The sequence below is a fragment of the Notothenia coriiceps genome, unplaced genomic scaffold (assembly GCF_000735185.1).
Source record: "Notothenia coriiceps isolate Sejong01 unplaced genomic scaffold, NC01 NC01_scaffold00000311, whole genome shotgun sequence".
Lineage (NCBI taxonomy): Eukaryota > Metazoa > Chordata > Actinopteri > Perciformes > Nototheniidae > Notothenia > Notothenia coriiceps.
In genome coordinates, this window is record NW_011333012.1 from 3,883 (window position 1) to 21,988 (window position 18,106).

An 18,106-nucleotide genomic window follows, 5' to 3' on the forward strand; every position below is an offset into this window, starting at 1 on the left:
GTGTGCATTGGCAGTCTCAGCTAACCAATGAACACAGTTAGTAGTCGCAGCTACTTACATAGACAATGTGGTGCACAGTAATAATATAAGTCATATACAATATACATATATCTATGTCATATTCTAACAAAATCCCTCAATAATCACTTATTCATTTGTCCAACAAAAATGCATACGATTTCCTCGTCTAACTTTCAAAATTTAGTATATTTTCAGTTTTCTGGCGTGACATTAAAATTGGCATTTAGACCTTTGATGCTCAAAATAAAGCAGTGTGGGCTTTAGGATATAATTGGCATTTTTAATTAATGGAATTTTTTATTATGTTCTGATATCCGATGCAGCAAACAATATACTGACTAATTGAGGAAATAATCTGTTGGTTAGGTGATGAAATAATTATTTATTGTACTTTTCACATCTATCAGAAATGAGAAAATCCTCATCTCTGTATCACAACTGGATGACTGTATTGCAAATGTTTTGTGTAGGCGGTGTACAACATGTATAATAACAGTACACAGAGGTTAAACTCAGCCAGTGACATTTGAACAGTAACCTTGTGCCGACGATCACTCGAAATGACTTGAGTACAAACAGGTCAGCAGCCCCCGGGACCTTTGCCATTTAGTATATTTGTATTCATATTCTATAATGCCTTTACTGTATGTACAAATAGACCACCCGACATCTAAAAGCACAGTGGTCAGTAGCAACCCTGCAAACAGCAGTTTAATAAACCATGTCTCTGTCATTTCATTCACAGGTTGCTACGCCAAGAACTTCGGCCCCAAAGGGTTTGGTTTTGGCCAGGGTGCCGGAGCTCTGGCTCACTCCCAGTAAACCGGAAGCCCGGGCCCTCCAGAGGCCGAAATCGCTCAGATAGCATCACTTCAAGGATCCTTCAGTCGATATACCTATTTGAGTGTTCACTCCAGCTGAAGGAGAAGAGGAGTGACAGAGGCACTCCACACACTGCTTTAAATACAAGTTCACCAAGTAGATTTCGCTCTGTGTGACATTTTGATCTAGATTTTTATGTCCTATTTTTGACAGCTCAAAATATAATGCTTGATGTTGAAAATGCACAAAATACTATGTTTGGATGTGCACATTATGTGTGTTTCACTGAATGGTAAAGTAAAGGGAAAATATAACCAATGTATTGTGCTGCAATACTAAGAGATATGTTTAATGTAGTAACAGAACTAAGTTTGGCAAGTGTTGAGACAGATTTATATCTAAGAAAGTTCGCATCTTACTGAGAAAAAAAACAAGATCCACATATTTCAAGACTGACAGCTTTGAAATATCAGGCTTACATAATGCTTCAGTTACACTCAAGATAAAGCGTCCCTTTCTGCCTTACATGTCAACTGCTGTACATATTGTCTTAAGATTATGTTTTATTGCTGAGACACAAAATAAATCAGTCACAAAAAAAAACAAGCGAAAAATATTTTTTTTTCTCCATGAGTCAAAGTCTGGCATGCTCTGCACAATTGTCATTGTTCTTTCTGGGATTCTGGTCTGATGAAATCAGGGTGTGTATGTGGCACTGGGTGTGCTTGTAATTCCTTCTAATCATCATCAAACAGAGGAAAACGCCAGCTGTTGTTAGGAACAACGGAGTCGCAGTGCTCAGCCCCATCTCCGCCTGCGCCGAGGAGCTGGCACGCTGACCAGAGAGGGGCAGCTGTGGAGGGGAGGGGGGCAGCTGTTTGTTTTGGTTAAAGACTACAACGTGTGTGAGTCACATCACAGCCAAACTAGGTCCAAATTCAAACACAGAAAAAAGTATGACGGTATTCAGATTGATAAGTCATCAATAATATGTTTAATTTCTGACATTATAGGCGTTTTAAAATGTACACATGTTTTCTCTTAACGTCCTGCTGCAAATATGAAAATACCATTGATGTGTAGTTCCATTCTCTTCAGACGATCCCCACCAGAGGGCAGTAGAGGAATTTAATATATAATCTTACAGAGTGATCATGTGAAGGTATTCATGTATTTTTGTAACAAGTCTTTGTAGCTTAAAAAATGAACCAAAAAGGAATCCTTTGGTTTAAATTATATTTGTATAATTTGATGGTCTTTTACTATCGATTGCACTGACTTCCTTAGACGTGTTGAACTGGTGGTTTACCCTTCCAAAGTCATGAAGACAGGAGCAATTATGTAAGGTTTAAACACTGTTTAACATGCAAGTCAAATGAAACAGACGTCACCGAACATTTTATTCCCGGCAAAATGTTTTAATATTGCGTTGTGGTCAGTGGCGGCCGGCCCATAGGGGCGCCAGGGGCGCCGCACCACCTCTTCCCACATTACATCTTTTTTTTTTTTAAACAAATATATATGTTAAGTTATGCTTAGTTCTGCAGCTTAACGTTGCATTCGGAGAAAAACACGGAGATGTAATCCATTTAGCCAAGCCTGGCATATTTTATTATAAGGGCTGCACGCATCACTCTCACGGTGACAGCCTCCACTGGAATGAACTGGTTCCACACACACGTGGCAATCAAGAGCTGTGATTAGCCTATAGGAGGCAGGCATGCATCCTATACCCCTTGTCCTTGCGCCTCACTGTGGCACAAGCCCTCCTATAGGCTAATCACAGCTCTTGATTGCCACGTGTGTGTGGAACCANAGTAAGTTAAGTTACAATTGAACTTTTCGGTGTTAAACTATAAATGAGTTCACTTGTAATCCACTTAAAACACCGTGTAGCATTTCGGAATTAATATTTATATAATTCCACCGTGTGCATAAATTACTTAAATTGACTTACTCAACCAAATTTTGAGAATCTGTCTCCCCATGGTTTATACGTCTGACGACGTATTTATTGAATCTAATTGACAGAGTACACACACAGACATACTTATACATTATATGGTTAGTAAATAAGTATAGTCGACAGTTAGTGACAATACTAAGTGTAGAATCACAAATAATTTTTTGATATAAAAAACCCTCCTCATTACTACTTGCAAGGAGTCACTACGGACGAAGTGGGAGAAAGTAAACTTTCTGGTCAGTAAGATAAGTATAGTTTGCTAGTTTCCTTGTCAAGTAAGTAAATTTGAGGAGGTTTTTTATATCAATAAATTATTATTGTGACTTGCTACACTAGTATGTCACTAACGCGACTATCCTTATATACTAACAATTAAATAGTAATAAGTATTGTAGTGTGAGCTACTCTGTCAATTAATTGACATAAATAACGTCGTCAGACGTATAAACCATTGGGACGATCCAGATTCTCAATGGTTGAAGTAAGTCAATTTAAGTAATTTAATGCACACGTCGGAATATCATAAATATAAATTCCGAATGACTACACGGTGTATTAGAGTGGATTACAATAACTCAATTGTTATAGTTATAACACGAAAGTCAATTGCACTACTAACTGACGCTAATTTAGGTCTTATATGAAGAACGGACCCCAACGTGGGGATTAAGAGGACGGGGGCAGAACGATGGGACTTATAAACACGATCTAGGCGGAACAGGAATCCTCTGTGGTCGTGGACGCCTCTTTTGGGTAGAGCCGCAACATGGGCGTTACTAAATCTACATCCATAACTGATAATTTTTTTCTTTAGTACGAAGTTTTTCCCGATGCCGCATGGGCGCAGGTGCGGTATGGGGTGACTTGATGTTTTCGATTCAAACAAAAGAGTAGTCCTTTACGTCTGGCGAGTTTGTTTCTAAAAATTTAAGTATAGGAGTGCTAGGTAAATTACATATAATACAAGCGGCTAACTGGACTTCGTGATTATGAGAGAAATTAGGTGAACTCAAATGTTTTTATTAGTTAAACAAAAATATAGTGTAGGCGCCTCCTTTAAGGCGTCTCGAGAGGTGATGGCTAACATAGGATTAAATAGTAGTAGAGTGGTGCTAGCTACATACAAATACCAAGCGGACTTAACTGTACTTCGTGACCTGTAATACTTTATATGACATTAGTTGAAGAATTTGCAATAATTGCACGGATTTGAGTCATTAAGTGGTAAAGATCGCGTACTGTTGTGTGAAAACAGGCACGAAACCTGAGAGAGGCGGCGTGTCACTTCGCAAGGGCGTAACTGCAGTGAGCGCGAAGGGGGTTTTGGATTTTACTCAGCTCCTAAAAGGCGCTAAAGCTTAATAAACTATAAATAGCCTTGGCCGATAGCAAAAAGAAAAAATTTGACTGCCAAGCTCTCTAATCGATCAATCGGGTGAAAAAGTAACACGTTGCAACAACCAAGCACGAGTGTCCGTGAAATTCCCTCTGATAAAAAATTTTGAAACAACCAGTGTAGCACATACGCCATAAAACTATTTCACGAACCAGTCGACTTGGACTAAAGACATAAGTGCCAGAGACCACATTACCGGTCTTGTAAACACGTCTTTGACTTTCCGACGGTGAAAAAATAATCAGGGGAATATTCAGTGGGTTCAGTTGTATGTCACCTGTGTAACCGGAACCATCATTTGGACTGGTTCTGGTTTGGACGTGAACGGATCCATTCTGCGTGTAGACGTTCTGTGTTTTAACATCAAACAGCGACATTTAGCCGCAAGGTGCCATGAAAGACGAAGGAAAATTTCTTTTGTTCTTTTTCTGTGAGTCTTCATAATTACATACTAGGTAAGTTAACACACGAAACCTCAGACCATTGTGGGAAAAACGAACAGCCAGATAAACCTCAGTCAGGGCAACTTACGTAAGAATGTATAAAAACGCCCAAAATTCTCACGATCGAACGCAAATGTCGGAGAACAAAACACAAAAACGAACAATACTTCAAGTACTTTCGCGGGGGCTCTCGACGCCGAGGAGTCGCGTTCCGTGGTTCCTTCCTTTACCAGCTACGTGTGACAGCTACCGGACAGAGCTGGAGGTCGACGGACCGATACTTATTCGACCTACCCTTTCGTGACCCATTGTCGTGGACTATTTAGGAGGTGCTGAGTCGTTTTCGTCCATTCAACCGTACACTCGTTTGTCTCTTACACCAGACGCTATTACAGACATCTCTCATTCTCCATTAAGCTAGCTTCTATACGGCGCCGCGGGGGCTCGTCACGCGGGGCGGAGGCGCGTGCCGCCGGTCGTCCCTCGAATCAGCAAACGCTACGAACATGTTTGAAGGGGTTTAGGCTTTGGCTAGAATTTGTTATAAGATGAAGAAAAATCTGTAAATGGGTTTAGTCGTTGTTGGCGAAGCACGAAGAGATGTGGGAGACCACTCTGTTCCTAAGTTCCGAAGAACTTTTACACTCACTTCAAGTGGGACTCGACCGGTTCTGCGACAGGTTACACACCCACTCCCCACAGGACTAGTGCGCATTGTATAGGAAGTTTACAGGCTGTGCGAGTCGCCACAGTACCAAACACTCTTGTCTTCCTTTTTCCACACTAATCGCGCAATTTTTACGGGTCACTTACACTTGTCTGTGATTTCTCTTGTCACCCTCCTCATGTGCCTGAACGTCCCACCGTAATATTGGTGCCTCCGCTTACTTGGCCTCGAAACCAAACTACACAGTGAGCTACATGACAAGGCACACCAAGATCCAACCACATGACTAATAACAGAGGAAAAAAAGGACGTCGTTCCGCTACCATTCAGGAGAAACACTTACTGTAGGCGCCGCCCGTGGTACCAAGTCAGCACCTTCTACTTGCCTTTCGAATAGGGCCTTCACTAATTGCAGGTGGAGTTGCGTGTCTCCCGGCTCAGAGGAGTAAATTCACAGTTGGTTGCCTATGTACACAAATAATTTTCAAAACACGGTAGTATTGTCAACGAGACTGTTACGCACGTGGAAAAGAAACACCCCTGTTTCCACTTCAATCTACAATGAACACACAGCCCCGCTGTTACACGAACGAAATAGATCTCTATTGGTATGTATGTCCAAATCTTACAACCAACCGAGCTCAAAAGACAAAAATTATACTATGTTGTAAACAATTTCATAAAACTAATAACATTGTTAGTTGTTACTCTGTAAAGAGACAACAACCTCAAGAGCAAAAATTTCTTGTCACCGTGACAAAATCGGGTCACTACAACCAATTACTACAATTTACCGTACCGTCCCAACCAATTGTAGAAGCAATAAATATACCACACTCGCGAATACATATAATAGCTACACAAAGTATACACCGCGTAATGAGAAGTTCACATTACACAACTATAACTTAGACCCCTCAGAATATACTTCTGCCAGGGGATGCCACCCCTCAAATTCTCCTGCCACCCTCTTGCTACCCCATGAATATTTGTCTAGATCCGCCCCTGTCCCTAAGGGAGACACCAGCCACCCTGCGGAGAAAACCCATCTCGGCCGCTTGTACCCGCAATGATTTTAGATGTAGGCTATTAGACTATTAAAAAAAGAAATCATGCTTCAAATAAGTGGGGGTACGGCGTACCCCCGCGTCCAACGCCACTACACCACTGACTGAACTACAAAAAGCTAAGGTTTGTTTTCTCATCAGGAAATGCAGACCGGCTCAAACAAAAGATTTTTAAATCATCATCCTCACGATCATTTAATGTATCATATGTTCGCCGAATTGACATGAAAGCACTAATAAATGTAGTTTAATCCACTTGAGTTTACAAAAATAATCAATTTGTTTTTATATCACATCCGACGGGAGGAAATTCAGCAGCTCTCACTACCGATTTGTAATCCTAATTTAATCATCATCTTCACCACGATCATGTATGTTTATGTTCGCCGAATTGACATGAAAGCACTGACATATATGAATATACTGTAATCAACTTCATTAAAACATTATTAACGTGCCTAAACTCAGTAATTCACCATTTCTACGCATGACAACACACTTTGTCCGTGTTTGGCTCTCTCGCCGCACAGTGAAGCGTTCCCGCATTGACGTCACTTCCGGCTTCCCCCAAAACCTCAAAATGAGTCGAAGGAATTTTCCCGCGATGTTCGAAATTATTGATATTTATCGGAACGGTATCGCTTTTTCTTTTTTAAACTGACGGTTCGAGATTACTAGTAGCCCACTATTTCATTGCACAACAGTTGTTGGGTTCGTGTCACAGGCACTTTAAGGGAGACTATTTTTTAAAAACTTGTTGGTCAACATGATCTATGCATATTTTGATAAATGCTTGCACTGAACCTGATTCTGTATTCACAGGTCTCTGGTGTAATGAGCCAGAACATTGTGCAGAAACTGAAAGGCCTGCACTTTATTAGTCCCCTTATAAAATCACCCAAAGTCAACATACAGAGGAACACAGTGGCCTTGGTAGGAAACCTGACCAAGAACCCAAACCTGCACATTGCCATAGGTAAGACGCATCTGCAAGACACAAATTGTAGTTTGTTGCTTTAAATCGGTTCCAGGTACTTTCTCTTCCTTTGAAAAGAAACAAAAAAAGACACGTCAACTATAATTATGATCCATTTAACAATGTGTGTTCAGAATCTGTAACACCTTTTTGCTTCGTCATATTTGAGTCATCCCGTTGAAATGCATGATCTTAAACAATATTTTTTGCGGTTTTAAGAGTGCTAGCTTGCGTTTAACAGCCTCTTGTTTTGTGTTTTTGTTCTTACTGAAGTTCATAAAGCCCTCCCAGAGCTGCTGGGCATCCTCAGCGCAGGCACCAAGGAAGGAAATGAGTCCGATGACACACTGTCGATGGCCTGTCAGACCTCCAACTGCCTGCTTATGAATAAGCCTGAGATGGGAAAGCACCTGGTAAACAGCACCCTGATAAGATCCCTCAACGATCTCAGCAAAAACACGTAGGTTGCATGTGAGCAAACAGAGAATGTGTCTGCATAATGTCTTAAGACTAAGAGATACAATTCATCAAGATATGGGGAATGACTCACCAAGGATTACATTTTGCATGCTTGTACAACTTCCACAAATCCGAACCGATCTTAAACAACTAATTCTACTTCTTTTTAGACATTTACCCAAATCCAGCAAAACCGCCTCCGTGCTTCTCTACAACCTCTGGTCAGACAAGGATTTACAAGGCTTCTTGAAAAAGGTGAGTGAAGATTCACCCTGAGTGCCAAGACCTGTCATGGTTAGGGTGTGTCCTATCAGCTAACTATACCTCAAATGTCCACACCTCACTCAGGTATTTGTGAGAAACAGAAGGAGAAAGGTTGGATTAGGCAGCGTTAAAAAATGCCCAGTGAATGTGAACAAGACACTAAAGAGACACAGTGGAGGAGTACAACAGGACATTGGCAGGGTGCATTATAACACACAGGGCCATGAACACAGTGCAGTTGGTTTGATGTGTCACTCTATGTATGTTCAGTGTGGTTTCTGAGTTGGTGTACTGATTTATCTCTCACTATTTTTCCTGCAGCAAGGGATGAGTAAGTCCTCATTTGTGAATGACATCACCGCGGCGGCACACAAGTCGGTTCAAGTCGTCGAATGACAGGAAAGCTTAATGTCCCGGAAAGTGATTAAAGTCACCTCAACGCACAGAGGCTGAGCAGCATCCTTCCTCATTTCACATGTCACACAATACATGTTTCTATTAAATATTTCCATCAACATACAGTAGCTCTGACAATGCTGCACCTTTTCTTTGTGGGGAAAAAAGGTGAAGGTTAAGATGTTCATTTTGTGTCTGGATTCTGCCACAATGTGCTTGCTTTATTAGATAATAACATACAGGTTTAGATGTTGTGTTTGCATAGAGGTTTCTGTTTTTAAATCATGATACAACATTGTGTAAAAGTAATTTTGATTATGTAAAATCAACATGGAGAACATTTCTCTGTAGTTGGAGTTCATCGTTTTTAAAGAAACAGTGGCACTGTTTTAGGCAGTGATGTGTGTTTACATTTTGTAATGGCATGGCAGGTCTGTGGTTAACCACTCTTCTTTTTATATATGTGTGTGATCCTTAAACATTTGTATTATCATGAATCATGTAGTTAATAAAGCTAGCAGACATATACTCTTCAAGCTGTTAATGTTTGATATTATCTGGGATTTTGAGGTAATTATCAGCCAGTCACTCGAGCAGAAATAAATGTGTTATTACTGTAAACCTCACTGTCACGCCCCTTTGGGGTTTTGGCTGCTTCTTTCTCAGCAGATCACTAACACGTCTTTCAATCTATGTTTACTCCACCCTCACACTGTAATTTACTTTCTGTGGTTTAGAACAAGGTCTTAGAGACAGACACTGCAGCTGTTGCTTGTACTTGTTAACTTTAACTTTGGTCCTCCACATTTGAGCATGTAATCCACCCAATAGTCAGGAAGAATTTCTGCAGTCATGCTTAAATGTATGAGGTATCAAAGTGATTACATTTTTCACTGAAAGATTGATGTGTGTGTTAGAGGACCGGTATTACTGTGGGCAAACATCAAGGCTGCCTGGATTTAAAGAAGGCAATTTGGCTTTTTAAAGAAGGTGTGGCTAATTATAATTACCATGAAGGTGATGCTCATCTTGAAATTCCCACAAGTGAAGGAAACAAAGCCTTAAAAATAAAGAAGACACTGTTTCTCTTATTTAAAATAAAGACGTTTTTTTTTTATTTATTCCAACCACAAAATTGATCACACAAGAACTTATTACTCAATCTTACTTTTAGTACTCTAAAAATGACAGATTAAGTCTTAGAACTAGGAGTACATTGTAAATGATGTTCTATTGTCATACTTTCATTTCAGAAATCACATACCTCCTGTCAAATCCCACTTTAATACACACAAGCCGTAACACATCAGTCTAATCATAACCTCTAAATTCCTGCGGATGTACTCAGCACACTGATTCACAGATAGAATATTTAAGAGAATTTGTTGTTTTGTTCTTGCATTTTCAAGTATTTAGAAAAAAACACATTATGGGGTTGATTTTATTGTCATTAAATGTCAGGTCTGGCAGTTTCCTTCCTGTTGTCGTCACATGTTATTTCCTCAGGCCCCGCTTGCTTCTGATGCTCTTTGAACTGAGAAGTAAAGGAAAGTCAGCAGAGATTTGGCATGTCGGCACCAAACCTACTCAACCTGTAATACATACACAATCATGTTTGATCATTTCCATGGGAAATGCATTTGTGTGTTGCGTTGTACTAACTTAGTGTGAGTTTAGTGCCACATACTTTCCTCGATCATTTAAATCCAAAAACTTTAGAAGTTTTATTTTTCTTCGAGGCAAACACGCCTCTGTTGCGTTCATTATTTTGGGGATTTTTTTTATCCAAGAACGGAATTGATTTGAAGCAATGTAATGCTATGTTCAGAATCGGGCCATTACATGTTTTCTTGCACTGCATGCAACATGCATCACAGCTGCAGATGTTTCAATCTCATCAGGTCATTTTGAAGTCTGGTACACAGTTAATCTCTATACAGCATCATTCATTTATTATTATTTATTTTTTTATTAGAAAGCAATATCTTCATATTACACTCCGCATGAGTTGTGAGTTCAATTAAAGAGTGGTCTTCCTTTCTCTGATGACCCTTTGAATTTCTTCTGGATTATTTTAGCACCACAGATTATACTCAATTTCAGAAGAAAATCTGTAAAGATTTGAGAAAAAAACGAAATAGATTTTTCTTTTGCTTCCATGCCCAAATAATCCCATTGCGACTCCATCTGGGGTCCCGACACATAGTTTGGGAACCGCTGCAGTGTAGAAAGCTGCTGCTGGCCTCAGACACTGGGAGCCTGGCATAGCTGACTGCTGTTGTAACGGGATTTGCTACCAACTAGTTGATGTCTATCTTTATCTGCTGTTGCTAGGTACCTGATCCCTGGAGCTTCCCCATGAAAATAGGCGTTAACACATTTCAGATGAAACTGTGATAAAGTATGTGTGTTATGTTTTGGTGGTATACAGTTTTTGAAACTGATTAATGAGTGTTTTACCTGAACATAGAAAAATCAAGGCTCTATTACAAGGGTTTACCTTAAATTATTATTAACAGCAGTATTAGTTTGCAATGCAGACGTCATATACTGCACGAGAAACACTTAAGTGTGTTAAAGTTTTGTTTCAGGAGGATAGCTTGATAGTATTGAGATGTCTGCAGGGCCCCGTCACTGCTTTATTGTGAGCGCCATTAACTCAGGTCTGTCACGTAGCAGTTATAAGATCTCTCAGCTGTTTCAACCCTGTCTCTCCTTGGAGACTTTGTGCATGTGTGCTGTTCAGATAACCCAGCTTGCCCTTTGTTAAAAAAAAACCTCTCATGTGCTCTTCCTTTTTTTGTTTCCCCCGTCCTGTTTGGCTACTCCGGAAACTTTAGTCCTGCTGTCAAGCGGATGACACAAACAGCTGCAACTGATGCCGCTTCAAACAAAAAGAGATCAGAAGCGGAGGGGAAGTGGAGATAAGAGGAGATGGAAACTTGAAGAGGTCACGAGGTGGACGTTTACGTCAGTGCTGAGCCTGAGCCTTAGCAGGGAATTATGAATTTTTACTTATTTAAATGTAACATTCAGCCATTTAGAATCCACCGTTTTAGTATCTAGTGTTTTTCCTCTCTTGATAAAAACTATTGTTTCTGTTTTGAAGATAAACATTAGATATCAGATGGTAAAGAGGCAGTGGTGGAAGATGTACTAACATATTTGAGCAAAAGTGACGTCAAAGTTAATAAATACTGCTCATTATTTGGGAGGGCCCATTTCAGAATAATTATTATATTATTGTTATTATAGATGCATGAATGTATACCACTACTATTACAGCTTGCATGTTAGGGTTAGGGTTTACTTGTTTTGTATATTACTTACTGCTTGGTAGCTTTCGGATCCCCTCCACTGGGGATCAATAAAGTCTTATTGATATACATGAATAAAATCATAATTCATGTGTCCATTATATGTGTATTATAATAATAATAATCTAAATCTGTAAAGTAACTGGTCACTAATGTTAGGGAAATACATTTAGCAGAGTAAAGGTTAAATATCTGTAGTAAAGTTGCAGGAAATGAAATCCTCTATGTACAAGTACCTCAAAATTGAAGTTATTTCAGTTAATGTACTTTGTTGTACAACAAGGACAAATGCATTTGTGATACATCATCAGCCTACTTCTTCCTTTCATGCAAAAGCACTGAATAACATCTTTGAAGAGCACAGTGCTGTGGGACTTACACTTTCTGATGATCACTGACTCGGTTTCTCAGCACCGTGACCTGTGGAAAATGTGTTTTTTTAAGTTAAGTGAAATCTGGATTAGACAATATGCCACAATTGAATCTGGTGTATTGAAATTTGTTTTAAAATTGTAATATTATACCATAGAAATGTCTCTGAAAGGAGACAACATGTAATGTCAGCATTTTCTGAACTGTTGAAATCACCAAACCACAGATTCTAGCCATACTAAATACATTTTTACAATTCCAACTTCATTTTTAACGTTAATCTCCTTTTACTTGCTGGCAGTCTGAAGAGTGAAGAAAAAGCCTTAACAAGCTCCTACAATAGTTTATATCAAGAACAAATGACACTGGGAACAAAGTATGGGCGTCGGTAGGATAGCTACAGCTAGCCTTAGTTGAAGCTAAACTCAACAACTTTTATTCAACGTTACCTGTTTTTGTGTGAAAAATTGTGAAATAATTAACAACTACTCTTAACAAAGTAGCAGCCTCTTTAGTAAAATGTATTGCACTAGTTCGTTAGTTTAATGTAGAGAAGAGCTAATATTACAAGTAATATAATAAATGGTGTGGCTAACTAGCTAGCCCCCTGTATGTTACTTTATTTTCACTGTTTCTTTAATAAGGCTTCCTGCTTTTGAAACAGTCATGTATAAGATATTTATCCGTCATTCTTCTTCCTGTTTTACTTATTTTTTTAGTTACACAAGAGATGTTTGGCTGACTTAGCAGAGAAACAGGTAGTCAGATGCAGTATTGTGCATTGTTTTTATATTGGCCTGCATCCCAGAAACAAAAGACAGGTTAGTGATGATGAGCACAAGATGTAAACACAAAAGTTCCAGTAAGGTTACTTACCTCATACTTCTGCTTAGCCTGCGTGTACTGCAGGTCAAACTTCTCTGACTCCAGCTGGTGCAACAATTCAAAGAGTTCCTTGGCTTTTTCCCTACATGAAGGAAATGATTTTAAGCATTTCACACGATAGATATTGAGAGTTTATGTCAAGTTTTTTTTGTTTTTTACCTGAGTTTCTCCTCTTTCATGTGATCAATATTTAACTCTTTGCGCCGTTCATTTAGGATCTTCTTCTTCTTCTCTCTTTCTGTTGGTTTTTTACCCCCAGGCTGTGTTTGCTAATCAGGAGGAGGACACATGGGGATGTCAACATGGACAGTAGGTTTGTGACTTTTTAAAAGATAACACGTGTTATCTTCACCTTGTATCCAGTGAAACTCAAGTTGGACAGAATCATCTTCTTCCTTGCATCAACCTCTGCTTTCTTCTTCGCCTCCCCGTCTTCTTTTCTCGCTTTCTCTACCTGGTGGAAAACATTATGGCACCTTTAATGAAATTATTTATAGTATTTTGATTAATGACATTCTCGTAACATTGCCAGAACTTGTTTTATTGAAAATAAGTGTAAGGCATAGGTGGGATTGAGAATGCCAGTCTCTAAAATAAAATAAAAGTTTTTAAAAATCTTATTGAAAGAAAAATTGAAAGAAAATTAGTAATACTTGCATTAGTTTTTTTTTTAATGATTTTTAATGTTACTTGAGTTTTTATCCCATTTTTATTTTTATCGAATATGGAATAAAATGTTTGTGCTCCTCTTGCATTACGAGAGGAAAGTTAAATGTGGCTTTTAATCAAAGAAATGCTGCAACATAGACTTACTCAAAAGATGCAGAATCCCACGTGTTGGGCAATACACAGTGTTTCACAATGTTCATTATTCAAAACGACTTTGATTTGCATTCAAAATGTTTAAATGTACAAAATTACTTGATAAGGCGCAATATTTTCAATCTTTGATTTTTGAATTAATCAAAACAATTCTAAATTAGATTACATCTTTGGAATACAAAGGATTATGTTACCTATTACAAAATGATGTTACTTTTATCAGTACAGTACAATTCAAAGCATTATGCTCTGTTAATGTTATCTTTCTTTTTATACTTACAGCTTGTTTGTTCTGCCGCTCTTTTTCTAGCTCAGCTCTGATCTTCATCTGATCTGCTCTCTCTGACCTGCGTGTCTCCTGAAGTGGGAAATTAAATACAAAAACAACAAAAACAAAACAAAATCATATAAACACAACATTTGGCAAAAAACACTTTATTATGGAATTGGGTGGTTAAATGTGTGATATGTTGCATTAGAAGAGAGAGATCATACAATGCGATCTGTGAGGTTGTTAAGCTCCTCTTCCTCCTTCTTGCGCTTCTCAAAGTGAACGTCGATCAGAGTGTGGAGCTCAGTCATGTCCTTCTCCATTCTTTTTCGATGAATGTCCTGGAATTATAGCAATAAGTCAAAATGGGAGCCTTTCCAAAAAAATCTGCCCTTCCAATCAAAGAACAGCTTGCAGGTGTAACTTTAATCAGTTCTGAAATAACTCACATCAAAGTCCACTTTTTCTCCATCTGGGATTTTTGGAGGAGCCAAACCAGGCACAAAACCAGACCTGATGAAAAGGATGGAAGATGTAAAATCTTTTCAACTGTGTTTCAATTTAAGTTATATGAAAATATTTAAACAGTGCCTTACTTTAACCTGCGCTTTGTCTCATCTGTGTATCCATCAAAAAGAAAAAAGGCAATTCACAATCTTTAGTTCAGGAGGCACGAGAAACACTTGCAAGCATAACAAACCCACCGAGAAACATTTTTCCAAAATAAGCTTTCCATACCTGCATCATTTTCCTCCGAGGTCTCTGTTGAAAGATGAGAGGGTCAGTGCAATGTCAACATGATTTCACGCTGACAGGTAGAGAATTACAGCACAGGTAATCCTCAAACAGATTTAAAAACAGTTGTCAAAATCTGTTTTTATTTTAATTTCAGTGGTTACCCAATATCTTATATTTATTACATTTTCAGTTTTACTTCGTTATGAAAATATATTTTCTTCCCTGTTAGCCCTTGAGGTTTAGCAGTAAACAATTTATTCTAGTAAAAGTGTAATTATTCTCAGGTCTCTGATTCAAAGGAAGCAGCTGTCAATAATGATGGAGTTGGAGTGACCTCATTGACCTCATTTTAGAAGTCAACTAAAGTGATGTATCAGACAATCTCCTGACAGCGCTGAGGGACTCAGTCAGAGAGGAATGCAGTGTTTAGCAGGCAGCTTTTGATTATCATCACAGGTAACTCCTGTGTACCTGCCCAACAAAACATGCCTTTAAAGTGTGCCAGAGCAATAATTTACCTAAGACACAAAGAATGGCACTACGTCTATATCTGAATGATTACGGATTTAATTTAGGTCTAAAAATAGCCTTAACAAATCACACTCAAAATGGGCATTTTAACAATAGCTGCATTATGTAATAGCGATTATGGTGTTATCAAATTATATTGACAACATCACTGTACTGTACAGTTAAAACTTCCAATGTCTGGGTAATTTAGAGTGAAGTGTACATTTTAAAATAAATAAATAATTAATATTGAATTATCTGAAAAAATGTTATTGCATGAAGCGGAAAACGAGGCTGTTTTTCTAAGCTCCGGAACATGGCTGCCAACAATGTGTTAGGAATAACGTCAGATCTATTTACAGCATGCCAACAGATAGCATACTAAGCAATACTACCTTCTATCTCCTCCACCTTCACCTCCTCCTCCTCCTCTTCCTCCTCCACATCCTCCTCCTCTACCTCCTCCTCCTCTACCTCCTCCACCTCTTCTAACTCTTCTTCCTCCTCCTCCTCCTCTTCTGTGCAAAGCAAGCATGTAGAGTTAGCAAGCAAACAATGTGAACATCTCATACAGCATTTAGATCAATCATTATTTATTTGTGTATTTTTGACGGTGCCTCTGAAACCTAGACACTGATTTAGTCACAAAACATACATCATTTTTTTTATATTCTTGATTTGAATCCTATTGTAATCTAGAATCTAAATTTCTTTTAGCTAATCATTGGAGGTTTTAACTTTCCCTTTCCTTATGCAGTTATTGGCAATGGAGGGAATTTTCTATATATTATATTACTTTTTCTTTTTAAAGAAGCTGTGTAGACACATTAGAAAAAAAGCTGTCAATGTTTGCCTCACTGGAGTCAGAATGTAATTCCCACCAATTTGTCTGTGGTTGCTTTAAGCTTTTGCACGTTTGACAAGCATTTAAAAGGCAGGTTCTTTATTTGTTGGAAGCATTTTTCTCCTCACTGGGCCTCTGTGGGAAAGAGTGACCCCAGGCCTTCAGTCAGAGTCCCTGTATGCACAGAGGGTAACTCAACCTCTATTCACTGCAAAGAAGGTAAGCCAACCTGCATTCAGAGGACCTCTAACAGGCACAAAAATGAGAGTGGGTATTGTGCTTGTGCCGCTGTCTTCCCCAAGGTCTTCTATTGAGAACATAAGCTGACCTACATTGCTCCCCAACAGCGACTTCTACTCCACACAGAGTGGGACAGGTGCCGCTTAGCTGAAGGGACAGCCGAGCTGCACAGGGGCCCACATGGACACAGCCTCACAAAGGACAGAAATAGAGGTACAACCCTCCATTTGAATAGAAAGGACAGATCCACTGGGATCTATATCCAAGGTGAGCTGTCTCCAGCCTCTGGTAGAGAGGAGGGACTGAGAGGACAAAGGTCAATCTGAGCTCACAGCAGCTGCTTCTACAGTGGCACCAACACGCCAAAAATACAGTATGCTGTATGGTGAAGCCAGCAGCTTAGCAGAAGCAGTGTGTTAAGCAACTTTAAATGCAAGATTTGATTGTGTAAATCAGGTAATAATAAAGTAGCAGAACGAAAACAACCAGCCTCTAAAGGTTTTACATTCAAGCAAACGTTGTTTTCATAGATATTGTTTGCATTAAAAAGCAAAAATATCCTCAGCCCGAACAAGGTCAACTATTTCACAAGTATAGGCACAAACAAAATGAACTTCTGACATGTAAACATGCAGTATCATCACAATATTCATGCATTTTTGTTTTTAAGTGAAGCAACTGTTAGAATGTGCATCCTATTAACTTCAATTACAAACAAGACGCATCTTGAACTGACAAGCTGACTTACCTTGTTCCCTGAAAGAAGAAAAAACAAATCCAGAAAATTGTTACGATTGATTTCATCTCTGCTGGCATCACTTTGTTACCATCACTCTCTATTATGCAAAAAATATCTATTTACTCACTCGTACTGGGCTTCTTCTGTGTCAGACATGTTTAGGATGCAGCACCTGTACAAGTAAGCCCAATGCAAAGGTGATTGGTACTGTACCAACAACAATAATAATTCCAAATTCAACCCAGATGTGTCAACTGCAGGTTGGAAACACATAAGAAGAGCACACAGACTTACCCAGATAGTGCGATGCGCGCTTCAAACTGGACTCAATGGGAAATTGTATACTGTGCCCTTCTCTGTGGGCCATAAGCTTTTAAACCCAGTAGTGGATCACATGGCAGAAAGCATCCCATGTCCACAAAGGGTGGGTACATACCTGCAAACAGATGGCACAAGGCATTAACTAGAATGGGAAAACACACATTCTCCATGGACTTGCATTGTCTATTTTTACACACAAAACTATAGACTCCAGAGCGCAGGATTATTGCTCATAAAAGGTTTCAGAGTGGAAGGCTGGATGTAATCTTTGTAAACCTCATCATGTGTGCAGGCAAATACACAAGGCGACAGCTTTACTTTTTATGATTCTGCAGGTAAATTGCAGGTTTATCTCACAATAGCATCTTTAACTGACAATTAATCAACAGAAAATACATTATAAGAGTATACTGAGTTATTTGTGAAGACGAAATACTGAATGTGTGGTTCCTGCCACACACGAAGCTCATGATTTATTGGTTTATTCAATGCAGAAAGTAGTCCATATAAGCAGGAAACTCTCTTTAGTTGACATTTTGATGGGTAATTGTTGTTTTATTGTGTCAAACA

At 38.9% G+C, this 18,106-nt stretch overlaps 2 protein-coding genes across 3 annotated transcripts; one reads left to right on the top strand and one right to left on the bottom strand.

Moving 5' to 3' along the window:
- Positions 1-7,171: 7,171 nt before the first annotated feature.
- On the top strand, positions 7,172-9,010 carry LOC104941302 (plakophilin-1-like). The gene is made up of 4 exons (XM_010766390.1): positions 7,172-7,358; positions 7,632-7,818; positions 7,988-8,072; positions 8,403-9,010. Exons 1-4 carry the CDS (start codon positions 7,172-7,174, stop codon positions 8,475-8,477), a joined length of 534 nt encoding a protein of 177 aa, XP_010764692.1. The 3' UTR covers positions 8,478-9,010.
- A 248-nt stretch (positions 9,011-9,258) lies between these two features.
- LOC104941313 (troponin T, cardiac muscle isoforms-like) lies at positions 9,259-17,569 on the bottom strand. Of its 2 annotated transcripts, XM_010766402.1 has the most exons (14): positions 17,510-17,566; positions 17,343-17,387; positions 17,225-17,232; positions 14,883-14,906; positions 14,741-14,762; positions 14,594-14,657; positions 14,369-14,485; positions 14,154-14,231; positions 13,404-13,505; positions 13,211-13,320; positions 13,043-13,133; positions 12,174-12,214; positions 11,808-11,834; positions 9,259-10,011 (listed from the first exon to the last, which is right to left on the bottom strand). In XM_010766402.1, the coding sequence occupies exons 2-14, from the start codon at positions 17,369-17,371 to the stop codon at positions 9,972-9,974; spliced, it is 753 nt and encodes a 250-aa protein (XP_010764704.1). In that variant the 5' UTR covers positions 17,372-17,387; positions 17,510-17,566; the 3' UTR covers positions 9,259-9,971. The 2 variants fall into 2 exon arrangements, with proteins under 2 accessions (XP_010764704.1, XP_010764710.1); XM_010766408.1 differs by lacking the exon at positions 11,808-11,834 and having other exon boundaries at positions 17,510-17,569.
- Between the last annotated feature and the right edge of the window lie 537 nt (positions 17,570-18,106).

Excerpts from the sequence above, each read along its gene's own strand:
- LOC104941302 (XM_010766390.1), top strand. The coding sequence starts at position 7,172 with ATGCTTGCACTGAACCTGATTCTGTATTCACAGGTCTCTGGTGTAATG. Across the intron at positions 7,819-7,987 it reads AACGATCTCAGCAAAAACAC|ACATTTACCCAAATCCAGCA; the intron begins GTAGGTTGCATG and ends ACTTCTTTTTAG. Across the intron at positions 8,073-8,402 it reads TACAAGGCTTCTTGAAAAAG|CAAGGGATGAGTAAGTCCTC; the intron begins GTGAGTGAAGAT and ends TTTTTCCTGCAG.
- LOC104941313 (XM_010766402.1), bottom strand. The coding sequence starts at position 17,371 with ATGTCTGACACAGAAGAAGCCCAGTACGA. Across the intron at positions 14,232-14,368 it reads ACAACCTCACAGATCGCATT|GAGACACGCAGGTCAGAGAG; the intron begins GTATGATCTCTC and ends TTCCCACTTCAG. Across the intron at positions 10,012-11,807 it reads GATCCGAAAGCTACCAAGCA|TTCAAAGAGCATCAGAAGCA; the intron begins GTAAGTAATATA and ends TTTACTTCTCAG.